This window comes from Oreochromis niloticus, linkage group LG18 (genome assembly GCF_001858045.2).
Source record: "Oreochromis niloticus isolate F11D_XX linkage group LG18, O_niloticus_UMD_NMBU, whole genome shotgun sequence".
In the NCBI taxonomy this organism is placed as follows: Eukaryota; Metazoa; Chordata; class Actinopteri; order Cichliformes; family Cichlidae; genus Oreochromis; species Oreochromis niloticus.
This window is the reverse complement of record NC_031982.2, coordinates 21,496,538-21,514,495: the sequence shown is the minus strand read 5'-3', so window position 1 is coordinate 21,514,495 and position 17,958 is coordinate 21,496,538. Positions and strand designations below refer to the sequence as shown.

At 40.3% G+C, this 17,958-nt stretch overlaps 2 protein-coding genes across 3 annotated transcripts in view; one reads left to right on the top strand and one right to left on the bottom strand.

The window, feature by feature from the left end:
• yes1 (YES proto-oncogene 1, Src family tyrosine kinase) overlaps nucleotides 1-3,945 on the bottom strand; it is a 31,154-nt gene extending 27,209 nt beyond the window's left edge. The window contains exon 1 of the mRNA XM_003438057.5: nucleotides 3,530-3,945. The gene's annotated coding sequence lies outside the window, so the exon portion shown is untranslated. The remainder of the gene's footprint in view (nucleotides 1-3,529) is intronic.
• Nucleotides 3,946-9,678: 5,733 nt separating this feature from the next.
• adcyap1b (adenylate cyclase activating polypeptide 1b) lies at nucleotides 9,679-15,953 on the top strand. 2 transcript variants are annotated; one of them, NM_001279522.1, is given in 5 exon segments: nucleotides 9,695-9,994; nucleotides 10,432-10,536; nucleotides 11,502-11,636; nucleotides 12,069-12,173; nucleotides 12,798-13,141. In NM_001279522.1, coding segments are annotated over 4 exon segments (528 nt in total). In that variant the 5' UTR covers nucleotides 9,695-9,994; nucleotide 10,432; the 3' UTR covers nucleotides 12,982-13,141.
• The last annotated feature ends 2,005 nt before the right edge of the window (nucleotides 15,954-17,958 follow it).

Here is a 17,958-nt window from a genome sequence, read left to right as displayed (position 1 = left end):
TTGTAAGCAGACTAACTAAGCAAAAACAGAGAAAAGAAAATGTCATGTTAAATCTCAGATCAGTCAAATGAAAAGAAAACAAACCCAATCCTAATGGACAAACTGGTCTTAATTATTTGAGGTCATTTTGAAAAAGAAAAAAAAACAAGCTCCAGTGTGTCTGCTCTCAGAAGAACGGTTGAGTGCGGCTGTGAGATGAAGCTCCTTACTCTGGCTACTGAGGTGACAGATCACAAATGACGCAACTTTGGAGAAGACTTTGACCCTTACTGCCTTCTGCAAACTTTGCAGTTACTTGGGACATTTCTATGACGCAGACTGGATTTGTAGGGTGTATTCCAGAGACCGGAGCTCAACAGAGGATGTATTTTTTCAGAGTGTAGGACTTTATTTTGAAGAGTTTTCAAACAGCAAGGAGTATCATCGTGTTTTAGCAAAATGTGCTTGTTGGCCAGAATAATAAAAATGCTCAAGTACGGAAAGCTATCAGCAAAGGTTTTCATCATTCAGTCTCTGTTTCTGACAGCTTTATTAAGCCAAAGTATTCAGGTAGCTTACAGGCTTATCAACATTGAATAAACCAGGTTTCCTCTACGGGTTCCAGTCTGGTTGGATCAAAACAGTTTGCATTGAAGGTGACGGCGATTGCTATGATGGATAACTATGAAACGACTGAAATGTAATCCCACTGGACAACTGTCCATGTCAGACTAAAAGTGCTGTGTTTGTCGCTGAAAGGCTCAGATGGTAGCTGTAAATGCCTGAATAATACCTGATATTATCTTGCAGTGGTAACACATATACTGCTCCCAGGTCAGCAAACTAATTTCAGCTATAACATAACTTCCGTCTGTGAAATTGCAGGCAGACTATTTATTTTAATGGTAGTTTGTCAAAGACAAGACATGTAACGTGTGGAGTAACCAAGGTAGCTGTTTGGGACCATTATTATTTTGTCTTTTTATTAATGACGATCTTCCAGTTGTACTAAAATAGGCTCAGATTGCTCTATATGCTGATGACTCAAGAGTACGTGTATTTATAGCCTCAACTGATAAGTTAAAGGAAACACGTAATGAGGAGTTGAAGGCTGTAGAAGATTGTGTGACAGATAATAAACTGGAGTTAAATGTTACCAACTGAGTGTTAAGAATGTTCCTATCGAATAAATGCAGGAGACAAAACTATTTGATTTATTTGATTGGATTGCAAATTAGCATGGTCTGATAATAAAGTAAGTAAAACAGTAAAATGCATTAGCTGTGACACAGTGTGATCTGTTCCAGTGCTTCAACAAAAGGAATAAATAAGCAACAAATTGCTCAAAATGAGTCTGCATGATCTGCACGGCAATGTTCTCACAAGTTAAATCAGTATATACAAAGAACCTGCTTGTTTTGTTTGTATGTTGCGATTGTTGGATTCTGTGTAGGGACCCCAGGATAAATAGCTAAGCTAAAAATAGCTAAGGCTGAGGCTGAACTAATGGATCTAATGCTGCTAATGGAGATCCTGGTTAAACAAACTGGTCATAACTCAGGAAGGACACCCGTTATTCCTTTTGAATAAAAAAGGCATTAATTTTTATTAACTGCAAATGTCATCTGACAACAATAACATGGAAGTGACCAGAGAGTAAAACTTGGCACAGAGCAGTTGCATAAAAAAACCCTTTGTATTAAAATACTCAAATACCTGGAGGGCCAGGTTATTAGAGCAGGTACAATTACAGAGAGAAGCATGTTTATACTGTATATCCAAGAATAGATGAAAATGTACACCAATTTCCTAATGGTTATGTTATCCGGGTAGTGGATTAACCCTATCAGCTGGAAATCCTTAAACATGACTCGTTTTTGAACTTTTTGGACACTGAAAACAAAAATCAAAAAAATTGAGCCATAGTGGTGTAAATGAGACAAATACAGAAAAAACACACATTTAAACCAGCAAATGTTCAGTATTTTTGCTTTATAGATTCCTGAGATTAGTTCATCAATCACTGCAGCCTTGCTAATTTGTTTTCCATTGATCTTTTCAGCACTATAAAAAAGCCCATTGGGTTAATGCTGAGCATGTGCAATATGCATAAGTAAACATTATTTCTACAGTCAAACTGCTCATTCTAATAAAGATAAAGCCATTGCATAATATTAAAGTTAATCGCCTTGGTTTTTAATGCCAGCCACAAGCACTGAGCAATGAAAATATACAGGGGCCTGAAAACCCATTACTAAAGCATAACGCAGTAATTGCCCTGGCACACTCTCTGAGGCCCAGCTCGGTCTTATCTTCAGGGCAGCCTGCCATCTCTGCCAATCAGAGCGAGAGGAGGGGACTGTCGGGGAGCTGGGAGATGAACTTCCTTCCGAATCCATTCATGCCGTCGAGGCCACCTGCTGTGCCCGTCAAAGGCTAGAGTGAGGCTGGGAAAGAGAAAGAGCCATCTTCAAGCTATTAAAAAGAAGAGCTCTTCTTGTTCCCTCTGCCCACGGTGAATTCTCCTCTTTTAATTTTTTATTTTTCACCAAAAATCCAAACATTTGTTCAGATTGCCAACATGTGTGGAGCTGCCTTACGACTTCAGCCTTTCCACTTGTGGCAACAAAAGACTGGAGGCTTCTAATCAGCAAACTTTAATGACAGTGTAGAGTCTCATTCGTGCCATGAGGACACTCAAAGAGTATGCAAGGATCCTTCAACCCAGTTAAAATTCAAGCTCCTGGACCCCAGCCAACACCACCTGTTAGCGCTCCTCACTCCTCTACCAACTGCCCTCTCCATTCCAGCTGTGTGTGTATATGTGTGTGTTTGTGTCTGTGTGAGAAGGAGACAACTGTCCAGCCAACTGGGGCTGTACTAACAGAGGGATTACCGTGGCACCAGAGTATATAAGCACACCGACAGACACATGCAGAGTCAGGGGCAGTAAATGTTAGGATACATACACAATCCAACACAGCAGCATGCCTGGAAATCTTACACACGTGTGTATAAGTCTGAGGAAGAGAGATGCACTATCACAATAAAAGCACGCAGGAGCAAAGTTGGGGGGAAAATTAAATGTTGCCATTTAGAAAAATCTGATGAGTGCCTTGCATTAAAAGGCCTATCACAGCTGAGGCCTAAAGCAGCTGATGCGTGTGTGGCGAGGGAGACTGGGTGAGGCACAGAGATAGGCACAGGGTGGTAAACTTTTATTGTATGAAAAGAACCAAAATATATAGTTGAAATAAAGATTTACAAGATGTAAATGAATAAATAATACTTCTTATCACAGCTACAACACCGCTCTCGCCTTGTCCCAGGACGGTTTTGGAGCCTTTCCAAACAGCTGTCCTCTCCAACACAGGACCGACCCCCCCCAAACTGGGGTCTTAATCGCGGATTAATAATGAAACGTGCTTTTACTACAATGTAACACAGCGAGGAAACTCCTCCCAACTTTCTCCAAGTGTCACAAACACAACGAGGCCCTGCTGAATCTACTTCCAGCATAAAATGTGAGTTGTTGGCGAGCGTTTCTTACCTCAAAAGCGACCGTAGCAGTGTGGTGGGTCGGCTACATGCGTCCTGTGAGCCTTTTCTCCCCCAGCGTTTTCAATTTCACGTCGACAACCTTAAGTGGAAACGGGCGACACAAGCAGACTCTACTAACGTGGAATCTCAGTCTTCCGTCTGTCCCATACCGATTAACTACTTCACGAGCACTGAGCCCTTCACTGGGATCCCTTTTTTTTTTTTTTTAAATATTATTCCTTCAAAGCGAGGACACGCCGCCAGCTGACAAAGACTACTTAATATGGCGGTGGAGCCGCTGAGCAAAACAGTTTAAAATATCAGAAATCACCGCTTGCTGATAGGTCAGGGTTGCCCCGAAAGACACACAACAATAGCCGGACTAGGACCGAGGAACAGACGAGGCCAAAGAAGGAATCATGCTGCCTTCACTTGCTCAGATTAGACTCGAACATCGGCAAATCCCAACTTCAAACGCCAATCAGACCTCCAGTTTGAGAGGCAGCATAATATAAATATCCATCCTTATCCAGTGTTACTATATATATAATAGCAAGGTTTGTTTGTGTGTGTATACTATACTGTAAATGAGGATTAATTAATAATAATAATAATTATTATTATTATTAATCTGACCATCATTTTTCTGAATGTTTGGCCTTTGTTTCTTTAAAAATGTGATATCACCAAATTGCTTCTTCTAATTGTCAGACTGTACGAAACCCAAAGATTTTTAGCTTGCTCACAGAAGTACAGCAAATAACCACACCGAGGATAACTGGAAAGTAATTAATTTTGTCTAGATCGATCTGTCAGTAAACTACTCATCTGTAACGAATACCTTATTCCGTGGGATATTTTGTACTGCAACGGGATAAAGAGTCTTTTTATCTGAATAATTCAATTCTTTGGTCATTAAAAAAGACAAATCAAACTTTAATCTAGCCCACGCCGGCTCATGCCGACGTATTATTATTTCCGATAGAACTTGAAGGTATCATTGTGTCCTATTGAACGGTTTTCCCGTGTGCCCAATATGGCCGACATCCCTGTAAAGGAGAAAGCCCACCATCTGCCCGGACAGCTAAAGCGTTTTCAGTTATGCTCTCCAACAATCTCCATTCATTCTTTTTTTAAGATGTAGAATTTGTCCATAAAAATAAAGCGCAGTCGCATCGTGGTGTTCACCTCTGAACTTTGTTCATATTGCGCAGGCATTTAGCGCCATCTGGGTTTTACAAACGGTTAAAAGAGGTGTGTTCACGCAGATACTTGAGTTAACAATAGGTGTAAAAGACTGCGTGTTTCAGCGAGGCTGTCTACAGCACAGACTGAAAAATCATAGTGTGTAAAACACTTTTTAAAATATTCATTGTTTCCATAAGATTTCTAAACTGACACAGAGGCGGTAGTTTTTTGTTGTTGTTTTTTTAAATTCATATTTAAAATAATTTTAAAAAATTTAATGAGAAAAGGAAGGAGAGAGGGAGGGGGAGGCTAATGTTGGGCTTTCATCTTGAACACCTAACTAAAAGCTGACTACAGACACAGCGGGAGTGTGTCTGCAAAGTGTGAGGTTTTTAAACAATTTTGAAGTGATTTGCTGACCCCTACTGACTCTAACTACACAGTGCGCAGGCGCCATAGCATGTTTCCCCCAGATGCTTTTTCCTAGAAAGTGGCTCCCTCTGCAAAACACTTCGGATGCATACGAGCAAGGATTCTCAGAGTTTGCACGGTCACTGTTTGTCATCATGGAATGATTTCCACTGCTCGATATCTACATTTTGTTTTATCGTTCAGATTTAATATTACATTTTATTATCGGTTAGCCTTTGAAGTTAAATAATTCAATTCCATTTCATTCAATTTGATTTTTATAGCATCAAATCACAACAACGGTCATCTCAAAACACGTTATATTTTAAGGTAAAGACCTTGCAATACAGAGAAAACTCCACCAATCAGAGAACTCCCCCGCCATGGAGCAAGCTCTTAGCGACAGTGGGAGGGAAAAACTCCCTTTCAACAGGAATAAAGCTCGGGCAGAACCAGGTTCCGGAAAGGGCAGCCATCTGTCGTGACCAGCTGTGGGTGAGGGGACAGACAGGACAAAAAAAGGACAATATCCATGCTCAGATTAAATATCATGGGAACCAGTTATTGGGGTGGAAATAAGCACAACTGTTGCTCAAACACTTTGGTTAAATTTCATTCAGGGCAGGGGTGTGCAATTAATTTTCCCTAAGGGTCACATAAGAAACTGGGACTGTGGAGGAGGGCTGCAGCAAGAAGCTACACTCAGTTCTGCTCAGTGTTAATTTGAACTCTTTATGAGTTTATTGGTGGTGCCCTCCATTAATTGCTGACCCCCTGATTCAGGGGTATCAGCCAATGGGCTGTGCATGGCTTGCAAGGAGATGCAAGATTAATAGCAAATGTCCTTAAGAAAGCCTTCTTCTTATTTTTGTAATAAGGTCATTATATGGGGGAGTAGCATTTTCACTAGTGGCAGCTATAGTCCAAATAACCTGATTAGGAAGTTTGAAGCTGTTGTGGAGAGGCCACTGAGCAACAAACCATTATCCATCATAGATAATCCTGACCACCCCACCTCACCCTTCATCTTCTTCTTCTTATTATTATTATTATAAATAGCAGTAGTATTGTAGTAGTAGCAGTACAGCCCCGATTCCAAAAAAGTTGGATATTGTGAATAAAACGAGAATGCAATCATCTGCAAATCTCATATACCCATATTTTATTCACCATAGAAAACTTAACTGAGATGTTTTATTACTTCATGATAAATATTAGCTCATTTTTATTTCATGGCAGAAACACACCTTAAAACAGTTGGGACAGGGCAACATAGAGTGGAACTAAAAAGAAACATCTGGAGCAACATTTTGCTACTAATTAGGTTGATTAACAAGAGGTTGGCAGTATGATCGGATATGAGACGTGATTGGACAGGCAACATGACATGGAAAGAACCTCTTAGAGACAAAGAGTTTCTCAGAAGAAAAGAGACAGAAGATCACCAATTTTCAACAAAACTGTGTCTACAAATTGTGGAGCAATTTCAGGATAATGTTCTTCAATGTAAAAATTTGAAGATCGTGAATATCTATTTCTCTACAACAAATAACATAATCAAAACATGAGAATTTGAAGAAATCTCTGTGCGCAAGGGGTTGAAAATCAATATTAGATACCTGTTATTTTCGGGGAGACATAAATCCATTTGGGATTGGGTGAGGAAGGTAATCTAGTGCAAGAATCTATGAAATCAAACAAGCAAAGCTACCTGTGACCCCTTGTGAGTGAGGGAGCAGTCAAAAGTAGCATTTCTATGCAACAAAAGAAGCAATATGCTGATGAAAATTAGCCTGTGTCGCTAAATCTGGCATATTTACATGATGAATTTAAGTTCTCATGTTAATTAACAGACATGATCTCTTTTAAATAAACATAAACATAAGCTTGTGTTACCATCTTCTCCTTTTGGCCAAAGCTAATTTAAAATGGACTGAGGCAAAAGCAGAAAACTATTCTGTGTTCAGATGAACTGAAATTTAAAATTTGAACCTGTGTCTCTGATAGTATGGGGGTGCATTAGTGTCTGTGTAATTGGCAGCTTTCACAGCTGGAAAGACCAGATGTGTGCAGCACATCAATGCTGAAAGGTATATGCAGCTTTTAGAGCAACATATGCTTCCATCCAGATGACATGTTTTCCAGGGAAAGCCTTCAGTAAGAGAATGCTAAACCTGGCTCTATTAAAAAAGAATCCCGTGGAGACCCTTTCACCAACCAAAAAAATTAATGAAACAAATATGACAAAGACTGTTGAGTAACTAGAATCCTATAGCAGACAAGAATGGGACATTTCTCTCCCAAAAGACCAGCAACTGGTCTCCTCAGTTCACACTTGTCTACAGACTTTTTTTTAAAAGAAGACGGGTTGCCACAGGGTGGTCTGTTTTCTATGGTCTGTTGTCAAATATGGCTCTTGAGATCACTGAATCATTGAATTCAATTTTATTTACATTTGATAAAGCACATAAACTATTATTATTTGTACTCCATTGCATTATCTAATAGATAAACATGGACTGAAGGGAAATCTGAATCTGGGCACTTTAAATCTTCCACAGATAACAAATTGGACAGAAATCTGTAGAAAAGCTGTTGAACATATATCCCCCTTTTCCTTATCTCTGATTTCTCTGTGGTGTTGTGTGTTTCTGATTCTGATGGGCGATGTTTAGCAGCTGATTATAACTCACAGAGGTTCCAGCTCGAAAAAAAGAGCCTGCAAGAGTTTGCAGGTACTTCAATTATGGGTCAGCCATATATGTAAACTGGCCTTTATGAGCCTCCACTAAACTGTAGGTGCAGTGACATTCAAGGCCACGCTGGGGTAGCTCCATTTTACGCGTCTGTATTTTAAATGCAAAATTACCCTCACAGTTGTAATGTCATGCCGGAATCACACGAATTTTAAATGAAGCTCTCAGTTAAGCTGTTTCACTAACAAGGTGACACTTTATGAAGATGAAATACTGGTGCGAGGATTTGCTCCACTTCTCCCTTCTTTCTTCCCTTCTGTGTGCTTCTGTGATGATGACTAAACCTCAGTAGAATGGCTCAGAGTGTTTGTCCTCTGTCCTCATGATGGCGCCGTTTGCTCAGGCTACGGAGCTGCATGGCTACCTGCTGTACCCGGCCTAATATTAGCAGTCTGCTCCAGTTGAAACGTATGGGCTTTAAGTTGTTCTCTTCATATGAATCAAGGAGAGGTTCTAGATAGCCCCCTCCCGCAGTGACTGGCTCTTTTCGTCATATTGCGTCAGCGTAAACAAAACACTGACGTGAATGTCTCCGTCTCCCCTCTTTGGCAAACTCTTCAATTGGTTGGTGAGCTATAGATCTGATTCAGTGGGGGTGCAGAGTTAAACCGAGGCGTCTACTGACCCCTCCATTTGGCGAATACCAGTCCCCACGAAAAATTTTCAAGTTTGCTAGACAGGCCTCCGAACCTCCAAAATGAAATGTCTCATGTATGCAGTAAAAAAGAATGCCAAGTTTTGCTCCAATCATCTGACTGCGGCATTAGAACAAACAATAAAGAGCATATTGCTAAGAAGCTGCAGATACAGAGAGGTTCGACTTACTCTCCATGAGCTCGAAATTAGACGTCACCAGTCCCCTATGGGTGAAGAGGATTAGGCCTTCTTCTTGGTTATTTGACACATGTTCTATATAAAAAGCATTGCATCGTTTTCTTTTAAACACATCAATCAGCAGATTGTAATGACATAGATAATTTGAGAACAATGCTGGGAAAACGTGAATCGTTTATTCGGCCACGCAGACTCTCTGAACCAGCATCCTGCGTCACCAGCCCTTGTTCAAATCCGATTATGTGCCTCGTTTATTTCAACAATCCAGAGGTTAGGTTTAGACCTTAGCGTTCTCATTGCACGGCCATTAAAGCCACCCCTCGACATCAAATGAGCAATTATTGTAAACGATTAGAACAAAAAGAAAAGTGAATGTAAAGTCTGAAAGCCGCAATTTGAGACGAGTCATTTCAGCACTGGACAGCTCCTGACTCCCCAGGGGCCTTGGACTTGGTCATCGGAAGCCTGATCATCCTCCATCAAAACCATCAAGTCATTTGAAACCACCAGCACCACTTCCCAGATCAGGGATAATCACTAAAGCGTAATTAACCTATTGGTGACGTGAGATTTTTATTTATTTATTTCTTTTATATATAAAAAAGGAAACAAAAAAAAAGAAAGAAAGAAAAGCAGTCGTGGTTAAGGCGTTGACGAACTGATCTGTATTGGCCGTCACATCAAAACTTGATGATTTCATGTATGCATTCACAAGCGTCTCTCTCTTTCTCTCTCTCTCTCTCTTTTTTTTTAAAAAAGAAGAAAGTTTGAAAGTAAACTTCCATCTTCGGAGGGAGGTGGGGGTGAGTCTGACGGATGCATCGATGAGGAAGGAACTGTACTATTATATTCCGGGAGGAAGACTTGATGACGTCTATAGCATCCTTAATGTGACTTATTGGAGGGAGGAGGAGGACGACGAGGAGGAGGAGGAGGGGGGCAAGGCTTGCGATACATGGATAAAAATCCAAGGCAATCACAGCACAGGACAAAAGTTTAGAGCAACGATATGTAGACGCACAGACAGCGCACTTTCCCACCGAGTTTTTGTTTGGCTCTGCGACCGGTTGAGTCCTATTAATTGGGTATAAAAGTGAGATAGGCAGCACTGAGGGGAACATAAGGAGACGACGGAGGCGCTTCAGCCAGGGAAGAAGTGCCGTGAGAAAGATACCGTCTCTCTCTTTCTTTCTCTCTCACTCTCACACACACGCAAACACGCACTGCCACAGCCGCGCCCGGATCACAACCTACAGCACAGCCTCCTCTCTGCTTTCCTGCTATAGGTATGTGCTTTATCTGCGGAGTGTCTTACAACTCGGAGAAATTTATGCTCCAGAGCGAGATAAAGTAATGGAATAAATTCCCTTTTTGTGAACTGCGTGGAGATCTGCATTTTTTTTTTTTTAGCTACTTTGACGCTGAACATAGAGGATTTGGTGTCATTACCGCAGTGTAACTTTTACAAGATAAGGTGAACAAAACACAAAATATCCAGTTTTTTTCTTCCCAGCCCTCGTTTTTAATTATTCTTTTTTGGTATAAGCCAGTGGACGCTATCTTTATCCAGTTAATTCAAACAGGTTCATGTTCGAACCAGCTTTTTAGTTTTATTAGTGGTGAGGTGCACCGCCTTGTGATTTTGATACAACAAAGAAAAAGCCGCTTTATTGTCAGGTAACTGCTCTGTTTAATGTTGTGTCTGTTTCTTATTTCCAAACAGCATGGCCAGTTCGAGTAAAGCGACTTTAATCTTGCTCATCTACGGGATCTTTATGCACTACAGCGTCTTCTGCACACCTCTTGGACTAAGTTACCCCAAGATTAGGTAGGTTTCTGGTTTCTGGGTTGTTGTCGTTGTCTTTTATGTTCTATTTGAAATGCACGTTTCAAATAGAACATAAACACGTTTCATTTAATGTTGCTGTTACGTTTGTTGCAATCAACGAAAAAGAGGTTTGTTCACTTTGTTTCAAATAAATGCGCGCCATTGCGCACAAACTCCGCGCGCAAGTTTTAGAATCTTCCAGTTAAGCATGATAACAGAAGGACATGCAGGCTTTTAAACAATCAAATGCAAGGTTGGTGTGGAAAATGAGTATGGAAATTGCACAGGAGTATCTGTCCGGTGGGACGGTTCATGGAACTCCCCTTATTAAAAATGAGAATGCAGTCGATGCAATGGATAGCCCTCGGGATGACGGTGGACTGGCGTCACCAAGGAGAGGCGAGGCAAAACGAATAGGAGAGCTTTATCCATTTAAGATTTAGTCTTCTTCTTTTCCTTCTTCGGGAAAAGCATATCCATTATTTGGGCGTGGTTCTCCTTGATTAAAAAAAACAAAACATAAAAAAAAGGTATTTTCTGAATTCTTTTTAATATTTTTGAGCTCCACGCCTACACTAAATGTGATCATTTTCACACCCATTGTTTCGAGTTTTAAATAATTAATGAGGTTGGAGCCGGGAGCATCAAGTGGAATATATATATTTAAAAAACCCCGATTTCTTCCAGAAAGAAAAACATATTCAAAGAAAGAAAACAATAAAGCAGGACGCATATAATAAAATTCAAGTCATTATTTTCGCCAAATTTAAATGATTCGTTTTCTGGCTTATTTTTATTTATTTATTTACTTTAAAAAGCCTCTTTCCCCCCCGTTTTCACCCTTTTCCATTGCATTTAACAGCCCGCTGTTTTTAAAGGCAGATACAGACATTTGGCATCCTTTCACTCCTGCGTCCACACGTGTGCATTGATCAAAATTGTGATGAATTTTCTTCCTTTTGCAGACTTGAAAACGACGCATTCGATGAGGACGGGAATTCGTTGTCCGACATGGGTTTTGATAGTGATCAGATTGCTATACGAAGCCCGCCATCCTTAAACGACGACGCATACACCCTATACTACCCACAGGAGAAGAGGTAAATGCGCCTTCGTATCACAGCCAAAGCCTTGGGCTGGATTCCAATTTAATGACTTTGTTGCTGTTTGCTATAATGTTTGCTTGCTTTATTTTTCCCAGAGTTTCTCATGTTATTTGTCCTGTCTTATTTTCATTTCGAGTAGCCTAAAATGTTGATTCCCTACAGTTGATAATCAAGATTAAAAAAAAAAAAAGGTCGGTAGATTCTTAAAGGATAGCCTGTAATTCCTTTTTTTAATTTCTTTCTTTTTTCTTATTTATTTATTGCACTTGATGTGATATTGGACCTGCGAGTGGGCGGGAACATTTTAGGCTACTTTTGATCATTTTGTCCGCGCTTTTTAATTTTATTTTTTACATTTTGTTTTAATTAATTTATTTTTATTTTAGTCACTGACGATCTATGTGTTTTGGCGTTTTATCATCTCAGACCAGAAAGGCATGCTGAGGAAGAATTAGATAGAGCCTTGAGGGAGATCCTGGGTCAGTTAACAGCGAGACATTATCTGCATTCTCTGATGACAATTCGTGCAGGGTAAGGGCATTTCTTATTAGCGTTCACCTGCAGTCATCATTTTTATTTTATTTTTTTTTATGTTTCTGCGCTGCTCAAGTTCAGGCTGCTGTATCACTGTCTGTCATTTTACGTGCGTGTGTGGTTTATTTCTTCTTCTTAAAAAAATGCTACCCTTCTATAAAACGTCTGGACATTTTCATTCCACCGTTTTGCTCCTATTTTTGATGTGGCGTGACATTGCATCCAAGATTTATGTTCTTTAAGAGTAAGATACTGAAATACAACGCTATTTGTAGCCCTTGTCTTACCTATCAATTGATTTTGCTTTTACAAACATTAATGGGTGGTGGGGGGAAAAAGCAAGCGTCAGAATATGTAATTGGATGTAAATTAATATTTGATAACCTTTCCAAAACGCTTAAATCACTAAATCTTTCCTCACATATATATATATTTTTAACGTAAAAAAACAAAAAAAATTATAAAAAATAAAGGCCCATAAATGCATTATTAATGACTACTGGCCAGATGAAGAGATGATCAAACTTGAAATGCCACATCAAAAAGAGCACAAACCTGTCAAGACCTCGCAGCTTTAACTAATGTCACTGTTGTTTTATTTATCTTCTGTATTTTTTTCAGTGACGACAACAGCATGGAGGAAGAATCAGAGCCCTTATCCAAAAGACACTCAGATGGGATCTTCACTGACAGCTACAGTCGCTATAGAAAGCAGATGGCCGTGCAGAAATACCTGGCAGCGGTTCTGGGTAGAAGGTACAGACAGAGAGTTAGGAACAAAGGACGCCGGCTTGCCTATTTGTAGCGCTGTTAAGGCGCTCAAACTGCCCTCCTGTGTATATACATCCAGTCGTTAAATCGAAGTCATTCAGATATATCTGACCAACCAGTGGATTGCGCCTGTGTTCTTTCAACATGTATTTATGTATGAAGTAAAGCCATTAAAATGAATATTTTAATAATAATATCGTTTTTTTTTCTTTTTGTACAAAAGCACTTGATACCGCACAGTTATACTTTGTGGACCAATATTTTATTTTCATGTTTAAGATGTTGAAAACAAAACAAAATGATAAAAAAAAGAAGAAGAAGAAACCAGTAAAAAAAAGAGATAATTGTGCACCTTCAACATTATGCGCTTGAAATCTTTAAAAGTCATCTACATATGCAGAAAATAAATAGATTTTAAAAAGACAATCAAAGTATTGAATGTTATACTTATTTTTGTAACCAACGTTCTATTTTTTTAGTGTTGTTTGTTTTCCAAACAGGCCCAAAGAAGCAGTGAGCATGCTATGTGAGGCATATCCGGCTTATCCTAAATGATAGACGTTGCCCTTGTCCACGCTTCTCCACGCTCCCTTAATGGGAGCTCTGTGGGTTCGTATAGCTTGCTGCCCCTCCAAGGGGAATTCAGATGGCTTTTGTTCCACAGCCTCTCATTTGATGGTTAACCGATTGACTTACACGTTCAGTCAATGTAAGTGCTGGTAAAAATTCAACCTTCTTTCCAATTTCATTGCAGGCTTTTGCAAGGGCACTGATGCCTTTACTAAAGAGAAAGGAAGCACTCGAGTTGCTGTTAACAGTATGCAGAAAACACTGCTTGCTCACTTGCCTCGAGAGTCATTTACAGTGGGAGATAAATCATGCTCGATACGACTGTCTATGGAATGTTTCACATGTGTGTATTGTGTACAGTATAAAAATTACACAGAGCACATAGTCATCTCAGTGTTGTCTCTGTTCAGTCAACAGGATTAAATGGAGAAGAGAAAAGAAAAAAAACTGCTTCAACTGTTGATTGTATTTTGGCAGAGCTACAAAATATTCAGAAAGGACTCAGAAGGAGCAGAAAGTGATGCAGTTTGACAAAAGAGGAGGAGAGGGAAGGTAGCGTCTGAGTTGGGGTTAGAGATACTGGACTTATTTCTGATTTAATGGTGCATGTGAAAACTGACACCGTGCTAATTTTCACTTACAAACTGCATGCGATTGTGCTTTTGTTGCTGTGTAGGAGATGGGCTGTGCTAAGCTTCTTTCAGCAGCAGCCCCCCCGCCCCCAGATGTTTTGTGACAGAAATGTGAAGAAAGAGGGCTAGAGGTGGTAGAAACTGGTACTGCACTGACTTGTTGATTTTACTTTTACCTATCCTGCTGCTGTCATTGTGGATATCATAGAACAAGACACTGGACCCCCCTCCCCTCCCTTATATGCTGATTGCCTTTGTCTTGGTTGTAGTAGTAGTTCAAGTTCTTTTGCTTCTAGATTGCCACGCCAAGTTTCTGGTTTGATGTTAATGCTGTAGTTTCACTGTTGAGCTGATCTGTGTTAGAGTATGTGAGGAAGCAGGTGAAGAGTGTTAGCTGATAAAGAGATGTGTGTGTGGAGTCGAAGAAAAGGCAGTGGAAAAAGAGACGGTGTGTGTTTGTGTGTGTGTGTGTGTGTGAAAGAGAGAGAGAGAGAGAGAGGAAAGGCAAGCAAAGTAGCCTGTTGCATAAGACACAGGTTACAGCACCCACAAGCCAGAGGACGTTTGTCGCACGTCAATACAGAAACAAAACAAACAAACAAACAAACAAACAAAACAAGTGATAGCACCACTTCCTCTGCTCACCTGCTGAAGTGAGATCAGGGTCAATGAGTCTGATAAAAAATGTCAGATGTTGAATTCCCTTCACTTTGGTTTCAGAAGAAGGTTTAAGAGTATGCGAGTCAAGGTGGATGAGACCAGTAGAACAGAGGTGAATGAAATTCAGCCCTTCAGCAGAGGGATATTCCCTATGACTTTTATTAGAGAGATATCTCATGTATTTATTCAACATTATGCAAATGCAGCTTTATGCACCCCTGCAATCTAATCAGTGGCCTGTGTTCCCCCATAGAAACTATCAACACACTCCTTCTTCAATTTGGCTCCATCGTACAGGCTTTGCGTGAGTGCGTATGTGCATATTGCGTTTATGTGTGAGCGTGTGTGCATTTAATGTTTGTTTGTGTGGACGAGTGACTGAACATGCATGCGGAGGTGGAAACAGCTTTTGGCTTTTGGTGCCTTGCTTCGACGTGAGAAAAACATAAAAAATACTAAAAAAAAAAATACTAAAAAAAATAAATATTCACCACAAGTGACAGATGGCAATTTTAGTGGCCCTACAATGCTGCAGTCCATTAGCTTACATTAAAACTTCCTTTTCCTCTGTTTAATCGCTCGGCTTAGTCTGCCCCAAGAGTAGTAGAATTAGGCTTTCTTTTAAAGCATGGCAATGATTTGTTGAGTATAAAATATATTAAAAAAGTGAATAGAATGTGTATGTCGGTGGAGCAGGCGATGTATGTGTGTGCGTCTGATTGTTTGTGTGTGCGCGCGTGTATGGGGTGTTCAGTGTCTGTGAGAATAGTAGACAATGACCAGTGTTCGTTACTGTTGATTATGACGTGTTGTCGATTATTTTGGGTCAGTAATTTATTAATGAGAAAATATCCCCTACATATTACAACTTTGTGCATCACTATCTAGACTTAAAAGGGTTTGAGAATATAATAGAGATGTTGTTCAGATCATAGAAAATGCCTGTTGTTGATATTTCTGAAAGCGCCGAACGCCTTACTTCAATGTTTAATCTCTTATCTATCTGAAAACAATGTGTTTTAAAAGTGAACCTTAGTACAAGTGACATCGTTATACACACAGGAGTCCTTATATGGGGTTTTACGTTTGTCATTGTTATGAAAGTGTTGTAAGATTTGTATGAATAAATTTTTGTAAACAACAACATTTTCTAATCAATGTCTAATCTTTGAAATACATCACTTTTTTTTTTCGAGGAGACGTGTCTTACGAACAAAGAAAGTGCAGCAGAGCCAAAGTTACATCACACACGCTGACTTGAATATATATTTTGTTTGCAGTTTACTGCCCGCTTATGAATGTTGAGCTTACATGAAGAACCACCTATTTCCATGAGCACAGATCTCCTCCTGTAACAAACACTGAGTTGCACAGCAGAAAATAAAGCAGCAAATGGATTGTGTGAAATTGGTGTAACTTTTAAAAGACACGTTTGCAATGCGTCAAAAGTGAAATCACAAATGTGTTTTTGCATTTCAAGTTGAGGAAAGGAAAAAGGTTGAATATGCACAAATAAATGAACCTGCAATTCAAACTGAAGAACCATCAAACATCTCTGGGGAGCTCATCAAGAGAAGCTAAGACTGTGAGCTGCAGAGCCCCACACAGGGCTTCTCTCCTCCTGGACTGCCTTGTGTTTCTCCTCACTCCATCCTTGGCCTTGGAAGTGCAGCTGTGTCCTGTGGGAGACGAGGAGGATGGGTGTGGCAAAGGATTATGTGTGTGATCTGATACTCATAAGCCAGCAGGAGTATGTGTGTGTGTGTCTGTGAGTGCACATGCACCAGAGCTCAACTAACCCAATCAGAGAAATGTTGCATGGCAACGGTCCACAAAGGGACACGGTTATGTATACGCATGTGTCAAGTGTGTTTGTATGTGTGGAAAAAGGGAGCGAGACAAAGACGGAGACTGTGTGCGTTTGTGTTTGTGTGCATGTCTGAGTGTTTTGGGCTATTTGTGTGCACTGCACAGGCAGACCTTGAGCGGGCTCTGCATTGGAATGGGGTTCTGCATCACACCTTACGTTTGTGTGCATACGCTGCCTGTTGAACAGAAGAAACAGATGCACAATGTGTGTCTATCAGAGACACAGTAATAACACCAACAGCCACTGCCACAGAGGAGCACAGGTATTAAATATGATTAATGAAATTCAACAAAGTGAATTAGCCATGAGAAACTGCCACACACTCATTCGGAGACGCGCTTCTCTGTTTCTTCCCCGAAGACACCAATTCATGGGAGTTGCCCTGTTGCTAAGAAAAGGCTGACAGATTGTTGGTTGTCAGGGGCTTTTTTTTGTGCTAAACCTACCTGTGTGATATAAATGCTGTCTCCGGTCTTTATTTATACCCCCTCTACCCCTTTGCGCTTCTGCTGTCAAAGTGAAAAGCATCTTCGGTCCACCTGACAAGCAGAGACTGCAAGACTTGTTCTGTATAGAGCAAATGAGGCAGGTGAAACGGACAAAAAAAGTATTCATAAATAAATTGGATTTGATATTCACCCCCACAAGTGGATATTGAGACAAATGCGTCAATTTGTTTGCACAGCTTCCACATAAGGGGCCACCCTTGACCAATTTGTACATAATGTACATTAATGCCTGAATCAATAAAAGATGGCTCCTCCCTCCTCATAGTGCCGCATCATCTCTCCTCTCTGCGCTCTACGTCTTAATCTCTGTTAGCATCTTTGAGCTGTTTCACAACTGATTTTTCGCAGGAGTTGTCTCTCTGGGTTTTTTGTTTTGTTTGGTTCTCTTGGGGGAAAATGGAAAGAGCTCCTAAATTTAGAGTCTAACTCCCTCAATAAACAGTTTGGAATCAAACACGGCTTTTAATAATCAGCTCTCTGCCTCCAGACACGTCTTAATCACGTATGGAGTGTTAGAGGGGGAAGGAGAGGTTTTGTTCAGGGCTTTTCCAGTGGGGATACCCACACCTCTCCCAGCCCCACATGGCCACACCCATCTTTCTTTGTCACCATGTTTTGATGAGCATGTGAAGCCAGAAGTGTGTATGTGTGTGTGCATGAGCACTACTGCTCTATTGTGTTTATGATTAACATTTCCTTTCCTTCACGATGCTTCTTTGTGTGTGTGTGTGTGTTTATTTATCTCAAGTGCAAACACTGCCCCCTCCTAC

What these genes read in the sequence shown, in the direction of transcription:
- adcyap1b (XM_005475970.4), top strand. Translation starts at nt 10,433, where the DNA reads ATGGCCAGTTCGAGTAAAGCGACTTTAATCTTGCTCATCTACGGGATC. An exon ending in CTAAGTTACCCCAAGATTAG is followed by an intron (nt 10,537 to 11,501) that starts GTAGGTTTCTGG and finishes TTCCTTTTGCAG; the next exon opens with ACTTGAAAACGACGCATTCG. An exon ending in TACTACCCACAGGAGAAGAG is followed by an intron (nt 11,637 to 12,797) that starts GTAAATGCGCCT and finishes TATTTTTTTCAG; the next exon opens with TGACGACAACAGCATGGAGG.